The sequence below is a fragment of the Panthera leo genome, chromosome B3 (assembly GCF_018350215.1).
Source record: "Panthera leo isolate Ple1 chromosome B3, P.leo_Ple1_pat1.1, whole genome shotgun sequence".
Classification (NCBI taxonomy): domain Eukaryota; kingdom Metazoa; phylum Chordata; class Mammalia; order Carnivora; family Felidae; genus Panthera; species Panthera leo.
Window position 1 is genome coordinate 80,788,777 of NC_056684.1, and position 24,725 is coordinate 80,813,501.

General features: G+C 35.7%; 1 protein-coding gene across 4 annotated transcripts in view; it reads right to left on the reverse strand.

The window, feature by feature from the left end:
- The window catches only part of HEATR5A (HEAT repeat containing 5A), a 121,684-nt gene that overhangs the window by 90,144 nt on the left and 6,815 nt on the right, over nt 1–24,725 (reverse strand). For all 4 annotated transcript variants that reach the window (XM_042942914.1, XM_042942913.1, XM_042942912.1 and 1 more), the window contains exons 2-9: nt 15,039–15,238; nt 13,601–13,812; nt 12,304–12,412; nt 9,458–9,607; nt 8,457–8,631; nt 2,548–2,708; nt 1,138–1,393; nt 367–522 (exon numbers count right to left, since the gene is read on the reverse strand). In XM_042942914.1, coding sequence (XP_042798848.1) covers nt 367–522; nt 1,138–1,393; nt 2,548–2,708; nt 8,457–8,631; nt 9,458–9,607; nt 12,304–12,412; nt 13,601–13,812; nt 15,039–15,164 — 1,345 coding nt within the window. In that variant the 5' untranslated portion in view covers nt 15,165–15,238. The remainder of the gene's footprint in view (nt 1–366; nt 523–1,137; nt 1,394–2,547; nt 2,709–8,456; nt 8,632–9,457; nt 9,608–12,303; nt 12,413–13,600; nt 13,813–15,038; nt 15,239–24,725) is intronic.

The window sequence follows — 24,725 nt, forward strand, 5'->3', positions numbered from 1 at the left end:
AAGAAAATGGAGACTGCTTGAAAGGAACTTTGAGGAAGTGAATTACTTGTATCATACAAGTTTTCACTGTAGATGAGAGACAAGAATTGAGGTTTGCTTCTTTTTTCCATGTTATTTTAAGTATCTCCAGAAAGGGAAACTAAGGGGGTGAGTTAGAGAAAAACCTTTAATTATAAAAGAAAAAGCTGAAGTATGTACTTATTTTTTTTAATTTTGATTATATACACTTCATAAAACATCTCTAACAAATCTATAATAGAATCTATAATAAATGAGCTATATGAGGGAGACTCTCTTCCCTGGAAAAAAGTTGTCTAGAGTAAAAGTAAACACAAGGTATACAGATGAGTCACAAACAACACGTACCTGAACTTGAATCTTGCAGCAAAGGTGCAGCTGTGGTGCCAAGACTGTATGTGAGATTTCCAAGTTCTTGTAGAGCACACACCAGCATATGCTGGCTGGCTGTTACATCTGTGGAGCCAAGCCGGGTCTCCACATTACTGTCACTCATCACAGCATCTGACAGAAGCAGAAGAACTAACTATGCATCAATGTTTTATTAAAATATATTGTAGGGGGTGGGTGTTAGGAGCACAAAATATAAAGGTAAAAATGAATACTTCCACTCTTCATATATGAAACCCTTAAGGCAGTTAACTGAAATACTAAAATGGAGACATGCATTAATTGAGAAAGAAATGAACCGATATAACCAATTTAGTTCAAGCAACCTGACCATCAGCCCTTAATTACTCTTACAGCAAGTCGCACTGAAAGGGAGAATTCATGGAAAACTAAAAAATATTCCAATTTTATTGGTATACGAGATAAACAGAGTGGACTTAAAATAGTACAGGAACTGACATGGATTGTTTCAAAACACTGTTATCAACTTCTAGGGGAAGACTATGAATTCTGAGGAACTATTACCACCAGCCTTTAAGACTTAACATATATATGACAGTTCTTACCAAGTGAGATACTTTATACCTCATCTGTGTATTGACAACTTTGCCCTAAAACAAATGACTTCTATTACAAAAGTGTTTTTTGTATTAATGTAGCCAGTCTAGCTTTTCTGAAAGGACAATTCCTTTAGAGCTGTTAAAACAGAATGTTGTAGTAGATCCATACCCATAACTTTCTTTAACTTCCAGATAGCCTGGCAAATATCCTTGGCAGCAGCAATTTGAGCTTTTTCTCCAAGAAGGCCTCCTATAGTAGCTCGGAGGATAAATGAAACACAACGGCGACCGCAGACAGCGTCAGTCTGAGTTTGGGTGGCTTTAGGGTGCGACTGTGACACAAGACTTAGAATATGGGAAAGAAAGGCAGCAAAATTTTTCTCTAGCCATGTTCCTCCTAGTGTTGAAACAAATACCACATAAGCCTAAAAAAGAAAAGAGTTTTATCTTCAAAATAAAATAATTTCAATTCTATATTAATATTTTCTCTTCTACTAAATATACATAAGTTATTGTTTCTTTTTACTCTTTCCACATTTTTTGTTTATTTATTAAGCCAAATATGAAGTACACAGTCTTTCAACTGGGATTTCATTTATGCTGCATTTTTATTTGGTCAGACTGTGCAAAGTTGCAGAATAGTGAGCAGAGCCAGCCAATACGCAGGATGTGCCTCTGGCTACTCTGAACAAATTCAAGCTCTTTAAGATTCTGAACAAGAAAAGCCAAATCAAACATGAACACATTATAAGAATTAAATATATTCCAACACCCTAACTCTAAGGGAATTTAGGTCCAGAAATGTGAAAGGAAACTTTACAGTGATGAATCACTGCTCTTTACTTGCATGAATGTTAATGGCTGGTCTTACTCCAGAGATACAAAGACAGTAGATTTCTTATGTAATCTGTTCTTTTAGAAATACTCAGTTTACAATTATACTGGGATACCTTACATTCTCAAGAACTCTAACATCTGTATACAGTATAAAACAATGAGAACATATGTGAATTAACAACATTCACTTTGAACCATAAGGGCATTTAGAACACAAGATAATTCAGAGACCTCTGTGTTGTTTTATTCTAAGATACTTTTCCTAGGTTTAATTTAGATTATATGCTATGATTTTTACTTAGGAGTTGAAACCACATAAAATGGAAATACAATTATTACCCATACTGAGTGATACATACCTAACGTGTACCTTATATCTGAAATGTAAAAGCACACAAAAGCACAATGGAAAACATGTTAAACTACAAGACACATGAAAGCATAAGGCCTACAAACAAACAAATGTTGTTTGTATTTCAAAGGAAATAAAAATTTCTATTAGGAACTAAAGACACATTGTGAGTAATAGCCTATTTCATTGGCTTTTAGGTAACTACGGTTCTCTTACTTGTAATGTAGCTTTTAAAGAGTGTTGTAGCCTTACCATGTCTATTTTATAACTATGAGAGCATAAGTGATGACCCTGCACAGTATCATTTATGCCTGGAATATGCAGATACTAATATCTTCATTAGAGAGGCCAGTGAGCATTACACGTAGATAATTGATATGTGACTCTAACCTGAGTAACTCCAACTCGAACATCCCTACTGACTGAACTGGTTCCTTTCAGCATATCTCCACTGGCTCGAAGAAATCCTGAACTCCCACGGAGAAACCCTGTTCCTAGTAATTCCAGAACTTCCTCCAGAGATACTCTGCGCATGCTTTGACGTGAGGCTGCTATAACAAAGAATAAAACATGTGATTCGTACTTTACAGACTAAAATTTTAATGCATGACCCTGATTTGTATGATCTTGGTTAACATGTTAACTGTAACAAAAATAAACTAAAAATCCAAACAAAATGCAGAACTGACAGGACATTACATGCGTTAACACACAAAGTTATACAAGGGTTCAGAGGTCAAATCATAACAGATTCTGAAGTATCATGTCAATGACATCTTAAACACTAAGCCACTTTGAGATTATGCCCTACTACCCTCTTTTCCACAAAGAAGTTAAAAGGCTAACCATCCTCTATAATAAAAAACATAAACTCCCCTCATTTTCCAAAAATTCTTTTGAAATGTTACATGTTAAATGTTACATGTTAACCAACATGTCCTATTTTTTAAAAATTTTCAACTGCAGGCACAACTTTTTTATCCTCAGTCTGTAGAGAAATCAAAGCTAAATATTACTAATTTGCTCAGTTGGCCCTTAGGCTATAGTAATTAAGAGATTAATTAAGGCAGAATGTTTACTTTCAAGTTTGTCTGCAGTTTGACATAGGTGAATTTCTACCTGTGAATATCTAGGGAATAAGAGCTCTCAGAAAAAAAAAAAAAAAGAACCCATTTTCTCCCTTTCATTCTTCTGAATAACGATGGTCATGAGCTCTGACACCATTATTGGCTCAAGTCATACACAGTGGGGAAATAAACTTCCATTAATCAAAGTTATGAACAAAAAATCTACTCCTTAGGCTAAGGAGGAAGTAACTATCTGAAACAAATGGAAATCTATATTGGCATTTGGGAGAAAAACATTAGTGAACAGTATAAAATCCATGTCCTCATGGATCATAAATCCTAGGAAGGAAAGAATAATGAACATAATAAATGACCAAATATATAGTATACTGGGCAGTAATTAAAGCCATGCAAAAAAATAGAGCAGCTCAGGAACACTGGGGGGAAGTGTGTGCTTTGGTTTTTGTTTGTTTTATTTATTTTGAGAAAGAGGAGAGAGAGAGACAGACAGAGAGAGAGGGAGAGAACGAACATGTGGGAGAAGCAGAGAGGGAGAGAAAGAATCCCAAGCTGGCTCTGCATTGTCAGCACAAAGCCCAATGTGGGACTTGAACAAACATGAGATTACAACCTGAGCCAAAATCAAGAGTCGGTCACTTAAATGACTGAGCCACCCAGGTGCCCCAAATGCTTGTGAGTTTTAAATAGGGCAGTCAAGGGGTGCCTGGCTGGCTCAGTCGGTTAGGCGTCTGACTTCAGCTCAGGTCATGATCTCACAGTCTGTGAGTTCAAGCCCTGCCTCAGGCTCTGTTCTGACAGCACAGAGCCTGGAGGCTGCTTCAGATTCTGTGTCTCCCTCTCTCTCTGCCCCTCCCCTGCTCATGCTCTGTCTCTGTCTCAAAAATAAAAACATTTTAAAAAATTTAAAAAAATAAATAGGGTAGTCAAGGTAGGAATTCATTGGAAAGGTGACATCTAAACATTGTTTGAGGACAGTGAGGGAATCAGGTATGCAGATATATGGAGAAAAAGTGTTCTAGGCAGAGCAAATAGGTAGGGCAAAAAGGCCTTTCAGAAGGATATGATGCCCAATGAGTTCAAGTAGAGTTATATGAACAGAGCAGTGGAGGAATCTAGTATGAGACAGGCCAGAGTATAAGGATGGGGAGAGAGAAGACATTGAATCTCGTAGATCATTATTATAAGGATGTGAGTGAAGTGAGTGGGTCTAATGATGGACCTTAAGCAGAGCAGTGATATAATCTGTCACTTTGCTTCTGTGCTGAGACAAGAAAACCCACTAGAAGCAACTCAGTAATGCAAGCAAGAGACGATGATGGCTTAGATCAAAGTGGTTGCAGAAGAGTGAAGTTGGATATACATACGTATGTATTTTTAAGTTTTTATTTCAAAACTTTTCAAAAGTATGTTATAAAAGCTGCAAGAATTGTAAGATTAACTCCCGTGTCCCCTTCACTGAGAGTTACCATATTTTCCTTATCACTTTGTCATTCTTGAAGAAAACATTTATAGAACAGCACTCAATCTGAGTTTGTCTAGTATTTCCTCAGAATTTTTGGCAGGAGAACCACGTTAAGTAATGCCATAATCCTTTTCAATGTATAACATTAAAAGGCACTGTTAGTCTGTCCCTACATTGGTGTTATGATCTTTGAACACATGAATGAGATTTGTCTGCCAGGTCTGTCCACTGTAAAATATCAACTTTCCTTTCGTAATTACTATGCAACCTGTGTGGTGATCCTTTAAGACAGTATAAATATGCTATAACCCATCAAACTTTCATCCAACTATGTACAGAGGATTCCTACCTGCATAAATTATTACTATAATGACTGCAAAAGGTCATTATCTAACAATCATTCCTTCAATATTTATTAGTTAGCATTTACTGTAGAAAAGAACTTTCTCTTTTATTTATTCTCAGTAGGCACTCATAGATTTCTTTTTTATTTAATAGTTATAATAAATTTCTGTCATTATTAATTTTGCCTAACAGTCCTGGATTTCACCAGTGGGTCTGTCTTCAAGGAGCTGGCCAGTGGAAGCACATTATTTTTCTGGCACAATAAGTTCCAAGCTCATCTTCAGGTAATTCCTGCGTCAGCCTCATCATTAGCCAATCCTAAAGGTGTCTCAATTCTAGGTACATTTGAAGATTGTCTGGTAGAAAAGCTATTGAGTGTGAGAGATAAGGGTCAAGGGTGACTTTCCAAATTTTTATTTGAACATCTGGAAGGAAGGACAGAATTGGCATCAACTGAGATTAGCAAGCCTGTAAGTAGAACAGGTATGTATATTTTCTAGGGGAGGTGAGATCAGGCATTCGCTTTAGGGCAAGTTCACTTGAAACATCAAACTTTCAAAGAGATGTGAAAGGAACAGCTAGATATGAGAGTTGGGTGCCCAGGCTAAAGATACAAATCCAAGAATCCCTGAAAGATGGTATTTAAGCCACGAAACTGGGTAAGATCACCAAGAGGATGCACATACATACACTGCAGAAGACCAAGTACTAGGTAAGGGGCTTCTTCTGTAAATAGATAAGGAATCATCAAAGATGGAACAGGAATTTCTAGTGGGGAAGAAGGAAAACCAAGAGAGAATGAAGTCCCATAGGCAAGTGAAAAAAAGAGGAGGAAAAGGATCCGCCAAGTTAAATACTGCTGAAAGGTCAAGTGAGACAACTGAGAACTGCCCACTGATGTTGGCATGGCGGAGTATTAGAATATAAGCTCAAAATAGGCACTTTTGATTTGTTTTGTTCAATGACATAACCCATGTACTCAGAAAAGATACTGGCCAAGTATAAACACTCAACAAATATTTACTGAATGAATGAATGAATGAACATGGAGGTCTTTGGTGACCTTAACAAAAAAAGCAGTTTTGAAGGAGTGAAAGAGGAGAATCCTAACTGAAGTGGGTTTGAAAAATATGGCAGGAGAGAAACTAAAGACAGTATCAAGAACTCTTCGGAGGAACTTTGCTGCAAAAGGAAGAGAAATGGACTTCCAGCTCACTGGGAAATGAGACAGAAAAGGATATATTATTATTTTTTAAAGATGGGAGAAACAAAATCATGTTTCTGTAGGTAATAATCCAATAGAGAGGGAAAAGCTGATATAAGAGAGGAGAGACTTCCTAGGGCAATGTCCTTGAGCAGGTAAGAGAATGATAGAGTAAAACCTTGGCTTGCAAGTAACTTGTTCAGCAAGTGTTCTGCAAGACAAGCAAACATTTCTAACAAATTTTAACTTGATAAATGAGTGATGTCTTGCAATACGAGTAGTACATGATGCTAAATATCACGTGATCACAACTGAGCCAACGGTTCTTGAAATTTGCTTTGATATACAAGTGCTTTGGATTACAAGCATGCTTCCGGAACGAATTATGCTTACAAATGAAGGTTTTACAATATTAAATTAGATATTAAAAGATCACACCAATTCCTACAACTCGTTCCAATGATAGGAAAATGTCATACTCAATCCCTGCTTTTTAAGTGCCTTGGAGTAACATACCACCTGTTTGAATGAAGCCTGTTAATTTTACTAGGAAAATCATTTCAGTTCTGTACTTCATAACCTTTGTGTATTATGGTTGAGTATATAAACCTCCAATGCATTGGTTTTCTAAATTATTCAGCGCTATGTTGCTACTAGTCCCCACCTTTAAAAACTCTATTATGATACCTAGATCACTTCTTAGTGGTACAAATATAACTCGATTATTTGCAGGCTAGAATTTATTGATGCAAGATGACAGAATTTCTAACAAAAGATTAGGCTAAATCCTAAAGATTTCTTAGTGTGGATGAAGCTGATTCTTCACTTTGCTCAATCTGATTACAAAAACACTAGCATTAGTTTAGTGCTACCATCAAAGCATATACACTTATTTATTCACATTTCTTATGCATTTCTACATTTTGCTTTTTTTACTGCAACTGTGTGCCAGCGCTAATGATACATTTATAGAAATGAGCAATCCACATTTTCAAAAGGATTAATTCAAAAGACATTAAACATGTTTTCTAACTTTAATTTTTTAGGTGGCTTAAGATTTAAACTCCTAACTGTCCTGAACAACTTTTTTTATGGTTTGGGTTTTTTTGTGTGTGGCTTCTTCCTGTTCCTATTCACCCTTTCCTCACCACCCAATAAGTAAGAAAGTCTTAATGAATTGTAAGATTAGAGAAACTGTAATAAAAATAAAAATTTATTATAAATTTTACTTATAATCTCAGAATGAGGGGACTGTAGTTTATTAATGTTCCCCATGTGACTGTGATATGCTGTGCTTACTGTCCTCTCCCATCCCTGGTTAAGAAACACTGGCTTTAGAAAAAACAATTTCCCTTTATATAATGATAATGATTTCCTAAGCAACGCCTCTCTAATTTTAATGTGCATTATGAATTATCTGGAGATCTTGTTCAAATGAGAATTTTGATTTAGTAAATTGTGTGGGGCCTGGGTTTCTGCATTTCTTACAAGCTTTGAGGTGATGCTGATACTACAGGTCTGCAAACGTTTGAGAAGCAAGGTTCTACAGAACAATCACATTTTCATTTGTGTGAGATTGTTTATTTTTTGGAGACAGAATGATAAAGCAAATTTTCAATTACTCATCAATGTTTTACATACACTGATTAGATCCAGGCAAATTCTTGTTTTCAAAAATATCCCATCCGTGCTCATTGCCTATAAGTGTAGGAATAGGGAATAAAAAGTAACAAAAGCAAATTGTCCAAGTATGGTGAATTTCAAATATCTGTTGTTTGGAATTATTTACCAATTGTTTTTACCATTGTTCCCTTATACCGACCTAGAAAATGGCAAGCCAAAAATAGGGAATCAAATGCATGTTGCTTAAAAAAAGAACTAAGATACAGATCATATCTATTATTAGATAACATTTCACAATTTACTTTTAAAAAAAAAGCGAAGACCATATATAAAGAAAGACAATGACTAAATAAAGTGTATTTCTTCAAGAGTTCATTTTTTTCCCTCAAATTTTTACTGAACTGTTTAAAAATGAAATCTTGGGACCTTTAGCAATGTTTATAAACTAAAATTGATCTCTAAGATATCCTGCAGCTCTTCAGAATTAATATTGGATAGTAGTAATACTCCCTTATGTTTGTATAAACCAACTGGGAAAAAATTATTAGACATTATGAAAATAATTATATAAATTTACCTGCTCCTGGATGTTTAGAAATTATAGCTTTAGCCAACACCGTGCCTAGTAGCTTTGAAACTGAAATCCTCACATCATAATTGGAACCTTCAAAGGACTTAAAACATAGTGTGGCCACACTATCCAGGTCCGTACTCCACATAAAGATGGCCTCTTTCTGAAGTTCAAGGAGACACTATTTAATTGGAAAAAGAGACATTAATGAACAACAAAATGTTAACTGTTAGGTTCAGAGCTATATAAGTTGTAGAAACTATCAAGTTCTAACAAAAATGATATACAAATTTAAAGTATGTAAACAATGACTGCAGGGACAAAAAATGAGTACTTATTAAAAGTCATAAAAGTTATATAAAACAATGTGCCCACAGAGGGTGGGAGGAAAATCCATTCTGACTCAATAGGCTAGGAAAAATGTCTTTAGAAGAAATTTGTCATCTATGAGAAATTGTGACTATGATTACACCAACTTTACCATACTATCTAACCAACTACATTAAGAAGGCATGATAATTCTGCACAGGATCTCAAGACTTGGCCTGGATCCTTAGAAGACTAGACTGCCTTAGTTTGATTCTGTTCCTAGCTTGCAAAAAGTGACATATTCAAAAGAAATTAAAATGTCAAAATCTAAATCCTAGACTTAAAAAAAAAGGCATGATAAGAACAGATCTCCTTCAAATAACGTAAACTTTACATGTAAAATTTAGTTTACAAAATTACAGAGAAGAAGCATGGTAGACTGAAAGGAATACTTAGAGTCTGGTAACATGAATTCCCCACCCTCCAACAATGTGCTGTGAACTATTGAAGAATCTTGGGAAATCCATAGAATTCTCTGGGCCTCAGTTTCCTCATATGCTAACATAAGATTAGTCTCAGCTGATTGCCAAGGTTGTAGCTTTAGGATCATGTGGCTGTTATTAGTGTTTTCACAGGGATAAACTAATTTAATTTTCTTTATATTTATTTTGAGAAATTCTGCTTATTAGACCATTTACCTTTGCAGCAGCACAACGAACAGCCATGGATCTATCTGTTAGGCAGGATTTAGCAGCTTTATAAACATCCCTGTGGCAAGGTATAGCAGCAGCTCCTAGTCCATTTAATATATTTTGTAGACTCAGCATAATCTCATATCGACCTTGAGACTACCAAAAAGAAGAAATTTTAATAGTAAGAAAAGAAATTCACTGTGAAAAGCAGCATTTAGCATCAAAATTTACCTCCTACATTAGTGAAACACTTACCTATCTGTGTACAGTAACCAACCCACCCAACATTAACAGCTGTTATTTTATGTACTGTTTACCATTTGAAAAGTGTTGTCTATATTACATTTCAACACAATACAAAGGGTTGATGTGAAGATTAAATGAAATTATATGAAAAGTACCTAGCATAAAGCTTGCATGTTGCTAAGCATTAAATAAATGGTTGCTGTTAATGAGGCAATATGGTAAGAGTGTAGGGTCTGCCACCTAGCAGGTGGGTGACCTTGGACAAAACTGTTTCTTCATCTGTTAAATGGACGTATCCACCTCAAAGGCTATTGTGGAGATCAAACAAGTTACTACAGGTAAAGTACTTAGAATAGTACCTGACCTATAGTACATGCTCAGTAGATTTCATAGCTTTAAACATCATTTAATGAGTCGAGTAGTTTAACTCTGAGGACAAGTCTGGGCTTCAGACTTAAAAAGACCTGGGTCTGAATCTTGGCTCTGACCCTTAGTACCTGTGTGGCTTTAAGTTGTTCCTACTTATTTCTCCATCTATAAGATGAGGATAAGATGAACCCCATAGAGCCAGTATGAGAAGTAAATAAACCCTTGTGGGGAAAACATTCACCACAGTGCCAGGCACATAGTAAACACACACAAAAATAGTAGCTCCTCATGTTACTGATGTTTTACTAAATGCCCCAAATGATTTCTATATCCCAGGAAGTTAAGACCACTAAAGATAACTAAAGTTGAGAGAAGACAAGATCAACATCAAGTACCCTTTTCATAGGAATATTATTTTATCTGTTTAAAGATATATGAACATCTTTGTTCATCTTTGTCATGACCTGAGCCAAAATTAAGAGTATGACACTTAACCAACTGAGCCACCCCAGGTGCCCCTGATGTTTTTAATTTATATATTCATTTTTGAATATCTTTGTTCAAAGGAGCACAATAATGAATAATTACAGGTGGACGTAACAAAATGGGTCCTAAGGTGAAACTTTTGAATTTCTTTCTATCCCAACTTTATGTTGTCTATTACTGAAAGGTGTGGATCAAAGGTGGGAACCCTTTTGATATATCCAACATGTTGTGGTACCTGATCAACTAAATCATAAAGGCAAAAATAAGAAGAAATAAAATCCTTAGCAATAACTTTACAATTTCAGAAACCTATACAGCAATTCTCTGTTAACTATAGGGCCTGAAAGGAAGACAGCTTAACTAACAGGAGTGAAGTCAGAAAAAAAGTTTAAAGTGGTCATTCCTCACTAGATAAAACATTTCCTCTTAAAACAAAAGATTAAAGACGCGAACAATCTCTTCTGCTAAATCACTTTCTTTAATCTTTCATCACACCACTGCTCAGAAGTGAATTCCTGAGTAGATTCTATCACCAGTTTTATATTATGGGCATCACTTCTTGAATCAGCTATGTTTTTTTTTTGTTTTTTTTTTTAAGATTTTATTTATTTATTTTTTTTTCGTTTTTTTTATTTTATTTTTTTTTTTTTTTTTTATTTTTGGGACAGAGAGAGACAGAGCATGAACGGGGGAGGGGCAGAGAGAGAGGGAGACACAGAATCGGAAACAGGCTCCAGGCTCCGAGCCATCAGCCCAGAGCCTGACGCGGGGCTCGAACTCACGGACCGCGAGATCGTGACCTGGCTGAAGTCGGACGCTTAACCGACTGCGCCACCCAGGCGCCCCAAGATTTTATTTTTTTTAAGTAACATCTACACCTAACATGGGGTTTGAACTCACAACACTGAGATTGCAAGTTGCATGTGCTACTGAGACAGGCAGGCACCCCAAATCAGCTATGTTCTTCTCAAAATTTAGCATATTTTACATTTGAACTTTCCAATGTTGTATCTTGGTGCATTAAAAAAAAATGTGTTTAACCAGACAGCATTTTTCTAAGTTATTTCAGAGCTGTTTTCTAGACTTCTTTTCTAGGTAAGGTTAGAACAAGAACTGGTATGACATTTTTATATTAAAAACATTTTTTTTTTTGTTTATTTTTAGGGGCCCCTGGGTGGCTCAGTCAGGTGAGCGTCCACTTTGGCTCAGGTAATGATCTCATGTTCCATGGGTTCAAGCCCTGCGTCAGGTTCTGTGCTGACAGCTCAAAGCATGGAACTTACTTCGGATTCTGGGTCTCCCTCTTTCTCTGCCCCTCCCCTGTTCACACACTCTCTCTCTCTCAAAATAAATAAACATTTAAAAAATAAAGTTTATTTTTATTTATTTTGAAAGAGAGATAGCAAGTAAGTGGAGGAGGAGCAGCTTGTCCTTATTGACAAGCACTTGCTGTAGTACTAGTAAGCAGTACTGGGGAAAGGTGATGTGAGAGGAAGAAGCAGGGATGGGTCTGCCAGAGAAATACCTTAGTTTTTGCCTATCTGAATTTATCTATAATCGCATATTATGGGTTTTCTAATAAAGATTCAATATACCAAGTACCTATGTGCATCGCCCAGAAATATTTTTATGGATAAATTTATATACATACCTACATATGCTTATCATATATAAAGAAATTTTATTGGTTCAAGAAATCATAAAACCTATATAATACTACCTTTTTATTCTTTGGTTGAACTTGCACTCACCTCTGCACTCTTCATAGCTTTAAGAATATTCCCCACTGTATCAGTAAAGGTGTTAACCAGGATTCTCCCCAACTTCTTGTACAAGGAACCCAAACATACCACAGCAGCACTGAAACAACATTTAAATTAGAAATCAGTCACAAGGGAAAAAAAAGGAAAAAAAAACTTAGACTATTAAAGGTGACTATTTAATTTTACCTTTAAAGGACAAAATTGCCCAGAATCGACTCCACAGTTAAATCCTAAGGCATAACACTTGCATGAGTATCAAATATTTTAAAAAGATGTATCTTCAAATAATCTAAACCTCAGCCCAAAGATTCCATTCCCTCAAATTTTATGAAGTAATTTTTCATACAATTGACCTACATATATTATTAGATAATCAAAGATAATCTTAAAGATAAAAGATAAGTAAAATAGGAAATAATGTTCTTATCAAGTCTGAAGTCTGAAACCTGTATGGGAAGATATATCCTGTTATAAGCTAAAAGATCAACAAAAATTTCTGTAAAATAACTACTGTGGAACCATACATGGCAAACTGCCTTCTCTAAAATAACAGATGAAAAAATGAACTGAATAATACGTTGAAAAATTCTAAGCTGTTTTTTTCAGCTCAGAAGAGTATTTTTCTATATTGTAGTTACCATTAATTTTTACTAATAAGAACTAACAAATTTAAAGAACACCCAAGATGTGGAGAATTTAAAATCTCTTTTTCTTAAACACTCAACTGCTAAGATTTTTTGTATGTATCTTTAAACACTTTTTTTTAAATAGTTGACATATATTAGCTTCAGGTGTACAACACAGTGATTCGACAATTATAAACATTACAAAATGCTCACTACAATAAATGCAGTCACTATCCGTCACCATACAAAACTATTAGAATATTATGGACTATATTCCCTATGGTGTGCTTTTCATCCCCATGACTTATTTATTTTTATAACTGTAAGTTTGTACCTCTTAATCCCCTTCACCTATTCCACCTGTCCCCCCACTATCCCCTACTTCTGGCAACCACCAGTTTGTGTTCTATATTTATGAGTCTTCAACTGCTAAATTTTTAGTGAGAGTTCTGATTCCCAAATCAAGACTTCAAAAATGCCTAAAATATTTTTTAGAACAGTCAGTGGAAAAATGTTAGATGTTTTTAAAAGTTAAATTTAAAAACATGAGTGAAATAATTTGTATTCAGTTTGGGTACAAGTAGTTTGGGTTCTTTAGAGAAATGATACCACAAGGAAGCACTATTTTGTTTTATGTTCAATTTTAATATTTAACTTACAGTTTAGTGGGAAGATAACTTGGAGAATCATCTTTGCTACGAATAAGATCATTACATTTATCGATTGTCTCATAAACAGAGAACGTGTCTCCAATACTATAAAGAATTCCGAGATTTTTAGCCAGCAGTTTGCGGGTAGGAGGCCCTGGAGAGCTGTTCAACAAAGATAGGAGCTGTTCTACCAGAGTCTTCTGTTTCTCCCTTACATCACTCTAGAAAGGAAGGTAACAAAAAGACAATTCAAAGTCAACATAATTACATGTAATCTTCTAATACGATTTTTCTTTCATATATTTAAGAATTAAAAACTCTAGAAAAACGCAAAATTATTTTGACTAAAAATTACAGATCAGTTGGTGATGTAGTCATCTACACCACACGAACAGGTAGTTCGTTGCCCTGAGGATATCTCTAAAAAATAATTTCTGGGCCAATATACACTGGAGTCTCTGTAAAGAAAGACAAGGGCTCTATTTCTTCTAAATCTTTTTCTAGTGAAAGGTAGAGCAAAGTTGTATTATAACTATTAAGCCTCTGCCATATGTATATGTACATGAGCAATGTATAATCGATCACTAAAGCTGACCTTGTCATGAATGATTATTTGTTTTACTTAGATCTTTTTCTAAGTTTAGTGCAATTTTCTTTTTGCAAACTTATGCATTTAATGCCAGTAATGTTACTCCATTTTACTTGTCTGCTCTCTGAAAAAGGAGTACAGAGTATCATTACAGTAGTAACGGTACTCAGGTGATCACTAAGGTCTAAGCTTCTACAATGAAGTATTTGTCAGTGTATGGATTTTTGCCTTATTAAATTCCAAATGTTTCCATGAGTAGTGTCTTTGCACCGCTTTTGCATTGCATATGATATTGTGAGAATATCCTCATTTTTAGTAGATGTATGCAGAAGTATTTAGGTGTAAAACCACCTCACATGGCTTGGTAAATCAGTCAAATATGGCAAAACGTTAACAAATGCTGGATACAGGTGAAAATATGAGCGTGTCTTTTTTTTTTGGTACTTATTTCATAAGCTTAAAAGTGAATATGTTTACTAAAAGACTTTTCCAATTACATTCTCCTTAAAGACCTCACAACTTTTTAAAACTCCCATTACAATATTTAGCAATATCTTACACAAGGGCTTCATGCATATGAAGGTGAACAAGATAATGAAAATGAAATCTAATAAAATGTGGTTCATAGTTTATATTTTTATACATATTTTAAGTAATATAAAAAATATTGGCTGACTTCTTCCTGCTTTTTGAAAGAACTTCTTGTAATATTTCATTATAAACTCTCAATAAGGTATACCATTTGAAAGCTAATTTAGGTTATTCTGGGCAGAACTAGAAAAGCAAACCAAAAGAACTAAACATTATCCAGCATTTAAAAAAAACACACACAAAAACAGTTTTTGCAATTTTACCCACCCTGCTGGTTGCCAGCAAGAGCTTCTCCAAATATCTCAACCAATCAAAAATAAACTCTGCCCTCTGAACTTCACCTAGTTGATTATATGCTTCTTCATTCAGCAATAAGCTATGAGCTAATTCCATTCCTTGCAGAAAATTCTCCTAGCTGGTCACAATTCTTCTCATTAAACTTCAGTTGATACACCTAAGAAAAAAATCTGTAATAGAGGAAAAGAACATATTTTAAAAGGAGAGTAAAAAGGAAGGCAATCATAATACTGAATCTTCCACAGAAAGCACAAAAGCATAATTAAAGTGGCAATATTTTTTCTAATAGCTCTGGGGTGAAACTGGGAAATACCAATCCCAAACTCTTAACAATGACACAAATTCCACCTTTGACTCCTTTTTTAGAGAGCAGACAAAACAGACATTCAGGCATTATTCATATACAGATACAAAAACTTGCTAAACAGAAGAGAAATTTCATTAAAATCCTGAAAATTTTTAGGTTGGGCTATTCAAGTATTAGTTTTCCATTTTCTTTGTAGGATAAATACCCTTTCACTAAAATAAAATGAGTCATGAGTACATATCAACAAATGACCAAATATCCAGACCTCCTACTAAAATTCTATAATATATCTCCCTGGGCATATATTCTGTCCTTTACCTAGCAATTTAAAAGGACTTATTCCTATCAGCATCTGTTCCCCTAGCCTAATATTCTGTGTAGCTTGAAGCGAGGAGTTTTAGGAAAAAGTCGCATCTCTATCAGAATAGTCTCCTTATTTCCGTGAACCTTGTGAAAGCAAAGTCCTATTACTGAAGGTACTTGGATGGATGGTGCCCAGGGATTGTAGCAATAAAGATCATATCTGCTATGACCCAGATCCAAAGTAGCCTTCACTCCTGTTGTAGCAAATTAAAAAAGAGAAGATTTTGTTGTTTGTTTGTTTGAATTCATGAGCATGTCCTGGGCATACACTTTCCAGAACATAAATAACATGTAAGTGTACACACACACACTTGTAAGATGACATTCTGATTACAGAATCTTTTATTTTTAGGAGCATGGTCAAATTTATAGCAGTAAAGCAGCGTGTCTGCAACTCATTTTTGAATAAGTAAATCAATTAGCCATAAAATATAGTAAATGCTAACAGCTTTTTTAAAAAATTTTTTTTTGAAAGCAAAAGAGAGCACGAGTTGGGGAGGGGGAGAGGGAGAGGGAGGGGGGGGCAGACAGACAGACAGATTCCAAAACAGGTTCCAGGCTCTGAGCTGTCATCAGAGCCCAACATGGGGCTTGAACTCACAGACCACGAGATCATGACCTGAGCGGAAGTCATACACTTAACCGAATGAACCACCCAACACCCCAAAATGTTAAGCAGCTTTATGTAGATAGTGGGTATGTGAACAGTTATTTCACTATTCTTCATTTTTTTCTGTATTTTTAAAAAGATCACAATAGAAAGTTGGAAGAATTAGTTAAGAAATGAAGAAACACACAAGGCAGGATGCCGGGCTGGCTAAGTGGTAGAGCATGAGACTCTTAATGTTGGGGTCCTGAGTTCGAGTCACACTTTGAAGGCAGAGTTTACTTTAAATTTTTTTTTAAAGGGAAAAGTTGAAGAAAAAATACACAAGCTGGTTTTTAAAAAATAATCATCAGGGCACTGGGTGGCTCAGTCAGTTCAGCGTCTGACTTCGACTCAGGTCATGGTCTCACGGTTCGTGAGTTCGAGCCCCATGATAGGCTCTCTATGGCTAGCACAAAGCCTGCTTTGGATACTCTGTCTCCCTGTCTCTCTGCTTCTCCCCTGCTCACACGCATTCTTTCTCTCTCTCAAAAATAAATAAACACATTGGGGCGCCTGGGTGGCTCAGTCTGTTGGGCGTCCGACTTCAGCTCAGGTCACGATCTCGCGGTCCATGGGTTTGAGCTCCGCGTCGGGCTCGGGGCTGATGGCTCGGAGCCTGGAGCCTGCTTCCGATTCTGTGTCTCCCTCTCTCTCTGCCCCTCCCCCGTTCATGCTCTGTCTCTCTCTGTCTCAAAAATAAATAAACGTTAAAAAAAATTTTTTTAAAAATAAATAAAATAAATAAATACATAAGTAAACACTAAAAAAAAAAATCATCACTACTACTTACAGGAAAGACAACTATCATCAAGAACACTAAATAGGGAAGGCACCTGTTCAATAATGTATCAAAAATAAATTTGATGTATTATATAAAACTCCCAGCTAAGTAGAAACAGATAATTAGAATTGCATGGAAATACAGTCAGAATGCTACAGGTAATTAAACTAAGAGATATTAATACATAGCTAATATTCCCCCAAATAAATCTCAATCTTTTATAGAGAAGCCAAAGATGTATTAGAGAGAAGTAAAGATGTATTAGAAAATCAGATGGGAGACATGGGGAAGGCTTTTCTTTCCTTTATTCATTTTTTACTCCCAGAGAGTTTACTGATATAAAATTATCTATAGTTTCAGATCATCAAAATTATTATAAACCTGAAAAAAGCCCCCTTAAGAGACAGTAGTCACAAACTGGTACCCTGTTGGCCAAATTTAGCTTGTAACTTATCGGTGGAAAAAATGACTTACTAACATTTAAATTTTAGATTCTACACAAAAACCTGGGTCCCTATCCCCATACAGCAACAAATGGCTGAATTTAAGAGAGGGACTCTCCAGCAGGCCACAGCTGCCACATTCACTTACATTACTTGCCGACTTCTTCAGGTTTTTTTTTTAATATATTTTTTTTAACGTTTATTTATTTTTGAGAGAGACAGAGACAGAACGCCAGTGGGTTAGGGGCAGAGAGAGAGGGACACAGAATCCGATATAGGCTCCAGGCTCTGAGATGTCAGCACAGAGCCTGATGCGGGGCTCAAACTCACAAACTGTGAGATCACGACCTGAGCTGAAGTCGGACGCTCAATCAACTGAGCCACCCAGGTGCTCCCAGGTATGTTAAGTTTTTAACTCCTACTCTTTATCTTGCTTGTGTCCCTCTGGTTTGGGCTAATATTCTAGATTCTGACTATGATGCTGCCCCAGAGCCCAAAAGACAGCTTTTACCAATCCATACCCACCAACCCAGTGTGCTGCTTTTAGCCATCTCGGTTGTCCCCTCCCAGTGAGTCCTGCCTGCCTACTGGATACCACCCATAACCTGTACTGACAGTCCTCAAAAAAAAGGAAAAAAAAGTAAATATTAGGTTATTTTTGGAAATGTCAATTTTAAAGAACAAGAACAATATAAACAATGGTGCTAACAAATTCACTTTTACAGAGACATGAAGTTTTAGATTCTTGCCTTAAAAACCCTCCTTGGGGAGCCTGGGTGGCTTGGCTGGTTAAGTGTCTGACTTTGGCTCAGGTTATGATGTCGCGGTTCATGGGTTCAAGCTCCGCATCAGGCTACCTGCTGTCAGCAAGGAGCCTGCTTTGGATCCTCTATCCCCCCTCTCTATCTGCCCCTCCCCTGTGCTCTCTCTCAAAAATAAATAAACTTAATAAAAAAAAATTTTTAAACCCTCCTTAAATTATCGAAGCCACCTGACCAAAATACACACAAATAATTATAAAGTTAATAAATACTAGAGAAACAATTTCTGGAAGACAACTTCTAAGTATACAGAAGATGAAAGGCAAGTTTGCACTCAATATCTATGATTGTATGAGGAAAAAATATTACCTCAATATCATAGAGAAAATTTCTTATAACCACCACTGCAAGTCAAAATTCTATCTTAAGAATCAAATTACCCTTTTTAGAGGTCATTAGGACTGCTGCAGAGACTTTTTTTTCCTTAGGCAGCAGCAATATTGTGGTGTAAAATGATCTATCAAGAAGCAAAATAGCTAACACAATGCAATAATAAATAATTCAGTAAAAAGCTTGAGACCATAAGCAGGGCACAGAGTTATCTCCAATGTCTTCAATACATTCCTCTCATAAATTACTCCTAAAAGTAAAAAATTCATCCAAGTAATCCCACATCTAAACACCAAAGTCTAAAATGCACCTGTGATCTCCACATATGCACTATCAATGGGATAAGCAAATGCTTTCTGCAAATAACAGATGTTCCTATCACTACCTGAAGTTTCACTTTAGGTAGACGAATACAAATGCAGTCAATCTACTACAAGTTTTAATATAATCACACCCTAGAACTACATGTATGTGGAGTCTGCTTATTTTTCTAATTTTCCCTTATTTCCCATTTTTATGTTTCTGTTGCAATCACAAAGTAATTAGTTTATTAAAAGTGAACATATATTACAATATATTTTTCAAACAACAATTATGCTACTTAAAAAAAATTCGTAAAACTACAGCTCCCACTGTAATGTTTGCCATTATTTTTGACAGAAGCTTACATTTATTGGCAACTTACTATAAGTGCTTTTACATTTTCTTGAATAATTCACAGAACTGTTCATGAGGCAGCTAGCTATTTTTAGATGAGGAAACTGGTAACTTTCCTCATCTAAAGTATGTAGGTAACTACATACTATCCTGCCACTCAAGCATTCAATCAAGCCCCTCAGATGCCTTCAAATCAAATTTTTAAAAAGCTTAGAACCTGTAGACAATTTGTGGATAGCATGGAACAAAAGACCATCGTACTGTTCCCTAAAAACTGAGCACCAAATTCCTTACTTTAATAAGTTTGAGAATCTAGGAATAAAAGTTACCCAAAAGATTTCTCAGGATATCTAATAAAGATTAGTGTGTACTATTAATCTCAATGAATAAAATGCAGTCTAAAGTATTAATCAAAATACAGCACAATGGTAATTTCCAGACCTAAGTAAGCTGTCTCATGGAGAAACAGTAACATGTACCTGTTATGGCCACTTACTCTGTATTTTAAAAATATACACATGAATATTACTTTACCGTCAAATATTATATATGCTAACATAAAACCAAGAGTTGAACTAAGCTTACAAATACCCTTCAATGCTTTTTAGACCGTACATTTCTCTGAGGCACTGTTTACTTCCGTTGTGATAACTGTTTGTCTTTTATGTATGCCAGATACTCCCAGTGACTCAGTCATAATTTTCATCCCTCAAGTCTATACTGAGAAAAGCAGGCACTGTGTACTAGACCTATGGCCCTAAGGTACAGTCCTACCATTCTAAGGCACTGTGGCTCTCCAAGTGGGAAAACCCCAGTAGAATGTCAACAGAATTGTATTAGAGGATAAAATTTTACTTAACCATTTCCCCCGATATTAACTTAACACATCATTTTATACTAAAATAAATATGCATTCAATATGCACTAGAAGGCAAAATTAATAGTGTTTCAAGATAAAACATGAAACTTCAGAGAAATTCTAAGCATGACAAACCTTTCTAGGCTTCTTTTAAAGAAAGTCACTCCTTTCTACTGGGAAGAATACTAGTTTAATGGAAAAGTTTAAGAACAACTAAGCTATTAACTTGAATTATATGAACTGCCATTTTTATAGGTCAAGAAATGGCTGAATATCAGCAAATTCATATGATACGATTTTTTAAAAATTTTTCTTAATGTTTATTTATTTTTGACAGACAGAGAGACAGAGCATGAGCAGAGGAGGGGCAGAGAGAGAAGGAGACACAGAATCTGAAGCAGGCTCCAGGCTCCGAGCTCTCAGTACAAGAGCCCGACGCAGGGCTCGAACTCACAGACTGCGAGATCATGACCTGAGCCGAAGTCGGATGCTCAACTGACTGAGCCACCCAGGCGCCCCCATATGATTCGATTTAAATAACATATTCAGTCTTCAAAGATTTGACTTAGTGTAGGAAAGTCTAATGTCTATAATCTGTCTAGTGTTCTCAAGCCAATGACTTTATTGCTCTAGAGTAATACATATGTATAAATATTGTTAACTGCTGACAGAAAGAGAAACCACAGGAGGCCAAATCTCCAAGGCCCCGGTTTGCTAGAGTAACTTACTCCAAAGCCATTTCCAAGAGAAGTTAATAGTCTTATCATGAAGGGCTAATTTTCCATCTGAAAATGAGTTAATGTCAAATTTACACAGGCAAAAAAGTTTAAGCACCTTCAACAATTTTTAGGATAACACAAAACAAAACAAAACATGTAGCATTAACATGATTTTCTCTATCTAGGGTTTAAAGATCTGTTTTGGTAGGGATGGGAACATATTTAAAATCATGGTTAAAATTTACAGGGAAAAAGAATCTTCTTAATCTTTTTGGTCCTTTTGTTTCTTAAAAAGATTCATTATATCATTTTGAAAAGGGAAAAGTGGAAAGATCACAAATAGTCAGAGACAACAACAAACAAAATAAGATACATCTGTTGGGTTTGCTAGTTTTTTTTTTCCCCCTGAGGATGAAAAGACCAATTTACAAAACCAACAAGCCACTACTCAGTAAATGAAACTAATTCCAGAATATATCAGGCCTTAAGTTTTGAAATATATCATACTTCACTTTCAGTTACTGTCCTTCCTTCAATTTTCACTTCTCCAAAAGATACCACAACAGCTTCAACACAGCTTCCAGTCTTTAGTTTCTCAGTTTTGTCCAAAAAGCAAAAAGTAAGCCAAAAAAAAAACCTCCAGAATCTCCCACAATTTAGGAAACATACATAAATCTTAAAACCCAAACTTTTCCAAAAAACACAAAGCAAAACAGTAATTAGCATTACTCTAGAAAGAAGGTGGCTCATTCTATTCTGACCTAAATTAAGATTCTCTTTAACCTGTGATTCTGGCTTTGCAAAATTATAGGTCACAAAATAGCAACTCACAAGTTACAGAGCATGCTTACAATGTTGCCAGAGGGAGGCTGGTAAAGAAAAATGGAGGTCTTTTTGTAATCCTACTTTAAATATCTCTAGGCGTAGTCCTAAAGTTAGTTTGCTGACACAATGAACCACTGCACTTCACTGGTTTTAGGCTAAAATGGATACTGAAGAAAATCTTTTGTAATTTTAGAGTTCTTTAATACAGTTTTATCTTCATTATTTTTAAATCTTGTATTTATTCCATCTTTGAATGAAATACTTTGCTTCTTTCTAAATAAACTCAGTATTTTAAAATTCAGCTTAAAACAAAAATCTCTTCCAGACTTCAAGCTGCATTACAAAGCTGTAATCATCAAGACAGTATGGTACTGGCACAAAGACAGATACTCAGATTAATGGAACAGAATATGGACCCACTGACGTATGGCCAACTAATCTTTGACAAAGCAGGAAAGAATATCCAATGGAATAAAGACAGTCTCTTCTGCAAGTGGTGCTGGGAAACTGGAAAACAACATGCAGAAAAATGAACCTGGACCATTTCTTGCACCATACACAAAAATAAACTCAAAATGGATGAAAGACCTAAATGTAAGAAGCCATCAAAATCCTCGAGGAGAAGGCAGGCAAAAACCTCTTTGACCTTGGTAGCAAAAACTTCTTACTCAACATGTCTCCAGAGGCAAGGGAAACAAAAGCAAAAATGAACGATTGGGACCTCATCAAAATAAAAAGCTTCTGCACAGCAAAGGAAACAATCAGCAAAACTAAAAGGCAACCAATGGTATGGGAAAAGATATTTGCAAACAACACATCAGATAAAGGGTTAGTATCCAAAATCTATAAAGAATTTATCAAACTCAACACCCAAAAAACAAATAATCCAGGGAAGAAATGGGCAAAAGACAAGAATAGATACTTCTCCAAAGAAGACATCCAGATGGTCAACAGACACATAAAAAATGCTCAACATCACTCATTATCCGGGAAATACAAATCAAAACCACAATGAGATACCACCTCACACCTGTCAGAATGGCTAACATGAACAACTCAGGCAACAACAGATGTTGGTGAGGATGCTTTTTTGCACTGCTGGTGGGAATGCAAACTGGTGCAGCCACTCTGGAAAACAGTATGGAGGTTCTTCAAAAAATTAAAAATAGAACTACCCTATAACCCAGCAAGTGCACTACTAGGTATTTATCCAAGGGATACAGGTATGCTGTTTCAAAGGGGCACACGCACCCCGATGTTTATAGCAGCACTATCAACAACGGCCAAAGTATGGAATGAGCCCAAGTGTCCATCGATGGATGAATGGATAAAGAAGATGTGGTATACATATACTATGGAGTATTACTTGGCAATCAAAAAGAATAAAATGTTTCCATTTGCAACTACATGGATGGAACTAGAGGGTATTATGCTAAGTGGAATTAGTCAGAGAAAGACAAATATCATATGATTTCATTCATATGAGGACTTTAAGACACAGAACAGATGAACACAAGTGAAGGGAAGCAAAAATAATATAACAACAGGGAGGGGGACAAAACATAAGAGACTCTTAAATATGAGTATGGGCTAAATGGGTAAGGGGCATTAAAGAGTCTATTCCTGAAATCATGGTTGCACTATATGCTAACTAACTTGGATGTAAATTAAAAAAAAAAAAAAACACAGTATTTTTTTAAAAAAAGTATTTCTCCTTTTGGGGCGCCTGGGTGGCTCAGTTGGTTGGGTGACTGACTTCGGCTCAGGTCATGATCTCATGGTTTGTGAGTTTGAGCCCCGTGTCGAGCTCTGTGCTGACAGCTCAGAGCCTGGAGCCTGCTTTGGATTCTACCTCTCTCTACCCCTCCCCTGTTCACACTCTGTGTCTCTCTATCTCTCAATAATAAATAAATGTTAAAAAAAAAAATTTAAAAAAATAAAAAATAAAAAAAGTATTTCTCCTTTAAAGAAATAAAAACTGGACCTCTTTCAAAAAAAAAAATCATTTCCTTAGGAAACCTTTAATGATTAATTCTCCTATTCTTTTACTGCTTCCTCTCAGTATAGCACTTTTTCCATTATATTTATGGTTCTTAAAATATATTTGGCTTCTGCAACTATCACTTAGATGGCAAGATTCTTCTGGTGTTTTTCCAAATCATGATCCAAAAATCTTAACCATAATTACTAGATCAGTAGCATTATGGATAATGTTCTCTATTTCCAAATTTTTAGAGATTTTAAAACTTTTTAATTGAAATTCTTAATAACCAATAAATAAACTAAATTTCTGTTATAGATTACTAACTTTTAAAATTCACAATACTACTTGTTAGCATCATCTTGGTACTGTCACAAATGAGGAGGACACATGCATAAGCCTGCTGTTGTAGTTCCTGGCTATGTCTTTCATCTTCCTAAGAGACTCCCAAATCAAAAAATGACAATGATAGCTATTATTCATTGAGCTAGCAACTTTTTAAGTGCTTAATTTACACCATCTCTAATCACCACAAGGAAGAAAGCAAGGAAGGTATTATTGGTCCCCATTTTATGGATAAAGAAATTATTAAGATGTCAGTAAATAGAACTGAGAGAATAAACCCAGGTCTGTTTGGCAACAAAGCTCATTCTCTTTCCTCAATGCCAGGAAGCCTTTCCACGGGGGGGGGGGGGGGGGGGGGGGGGGAGGGGGGAAGGAAAAACAGTGTTTTTACACGAAGATGTAAGAAAGAAAATGTGCAGAACAAATGGCAGGGGGACGGGGCAAGATCATTACTTCACATTTGGACTCCTCCACCTATTTCCCCTTACATCTTTCAGTAAATCACAAAATCAGTTTCATCTCCTACTTCCTCCAAGGATAAGGGGTCCAAACAATTAAAAAAGGGAGTGTTGGGAAA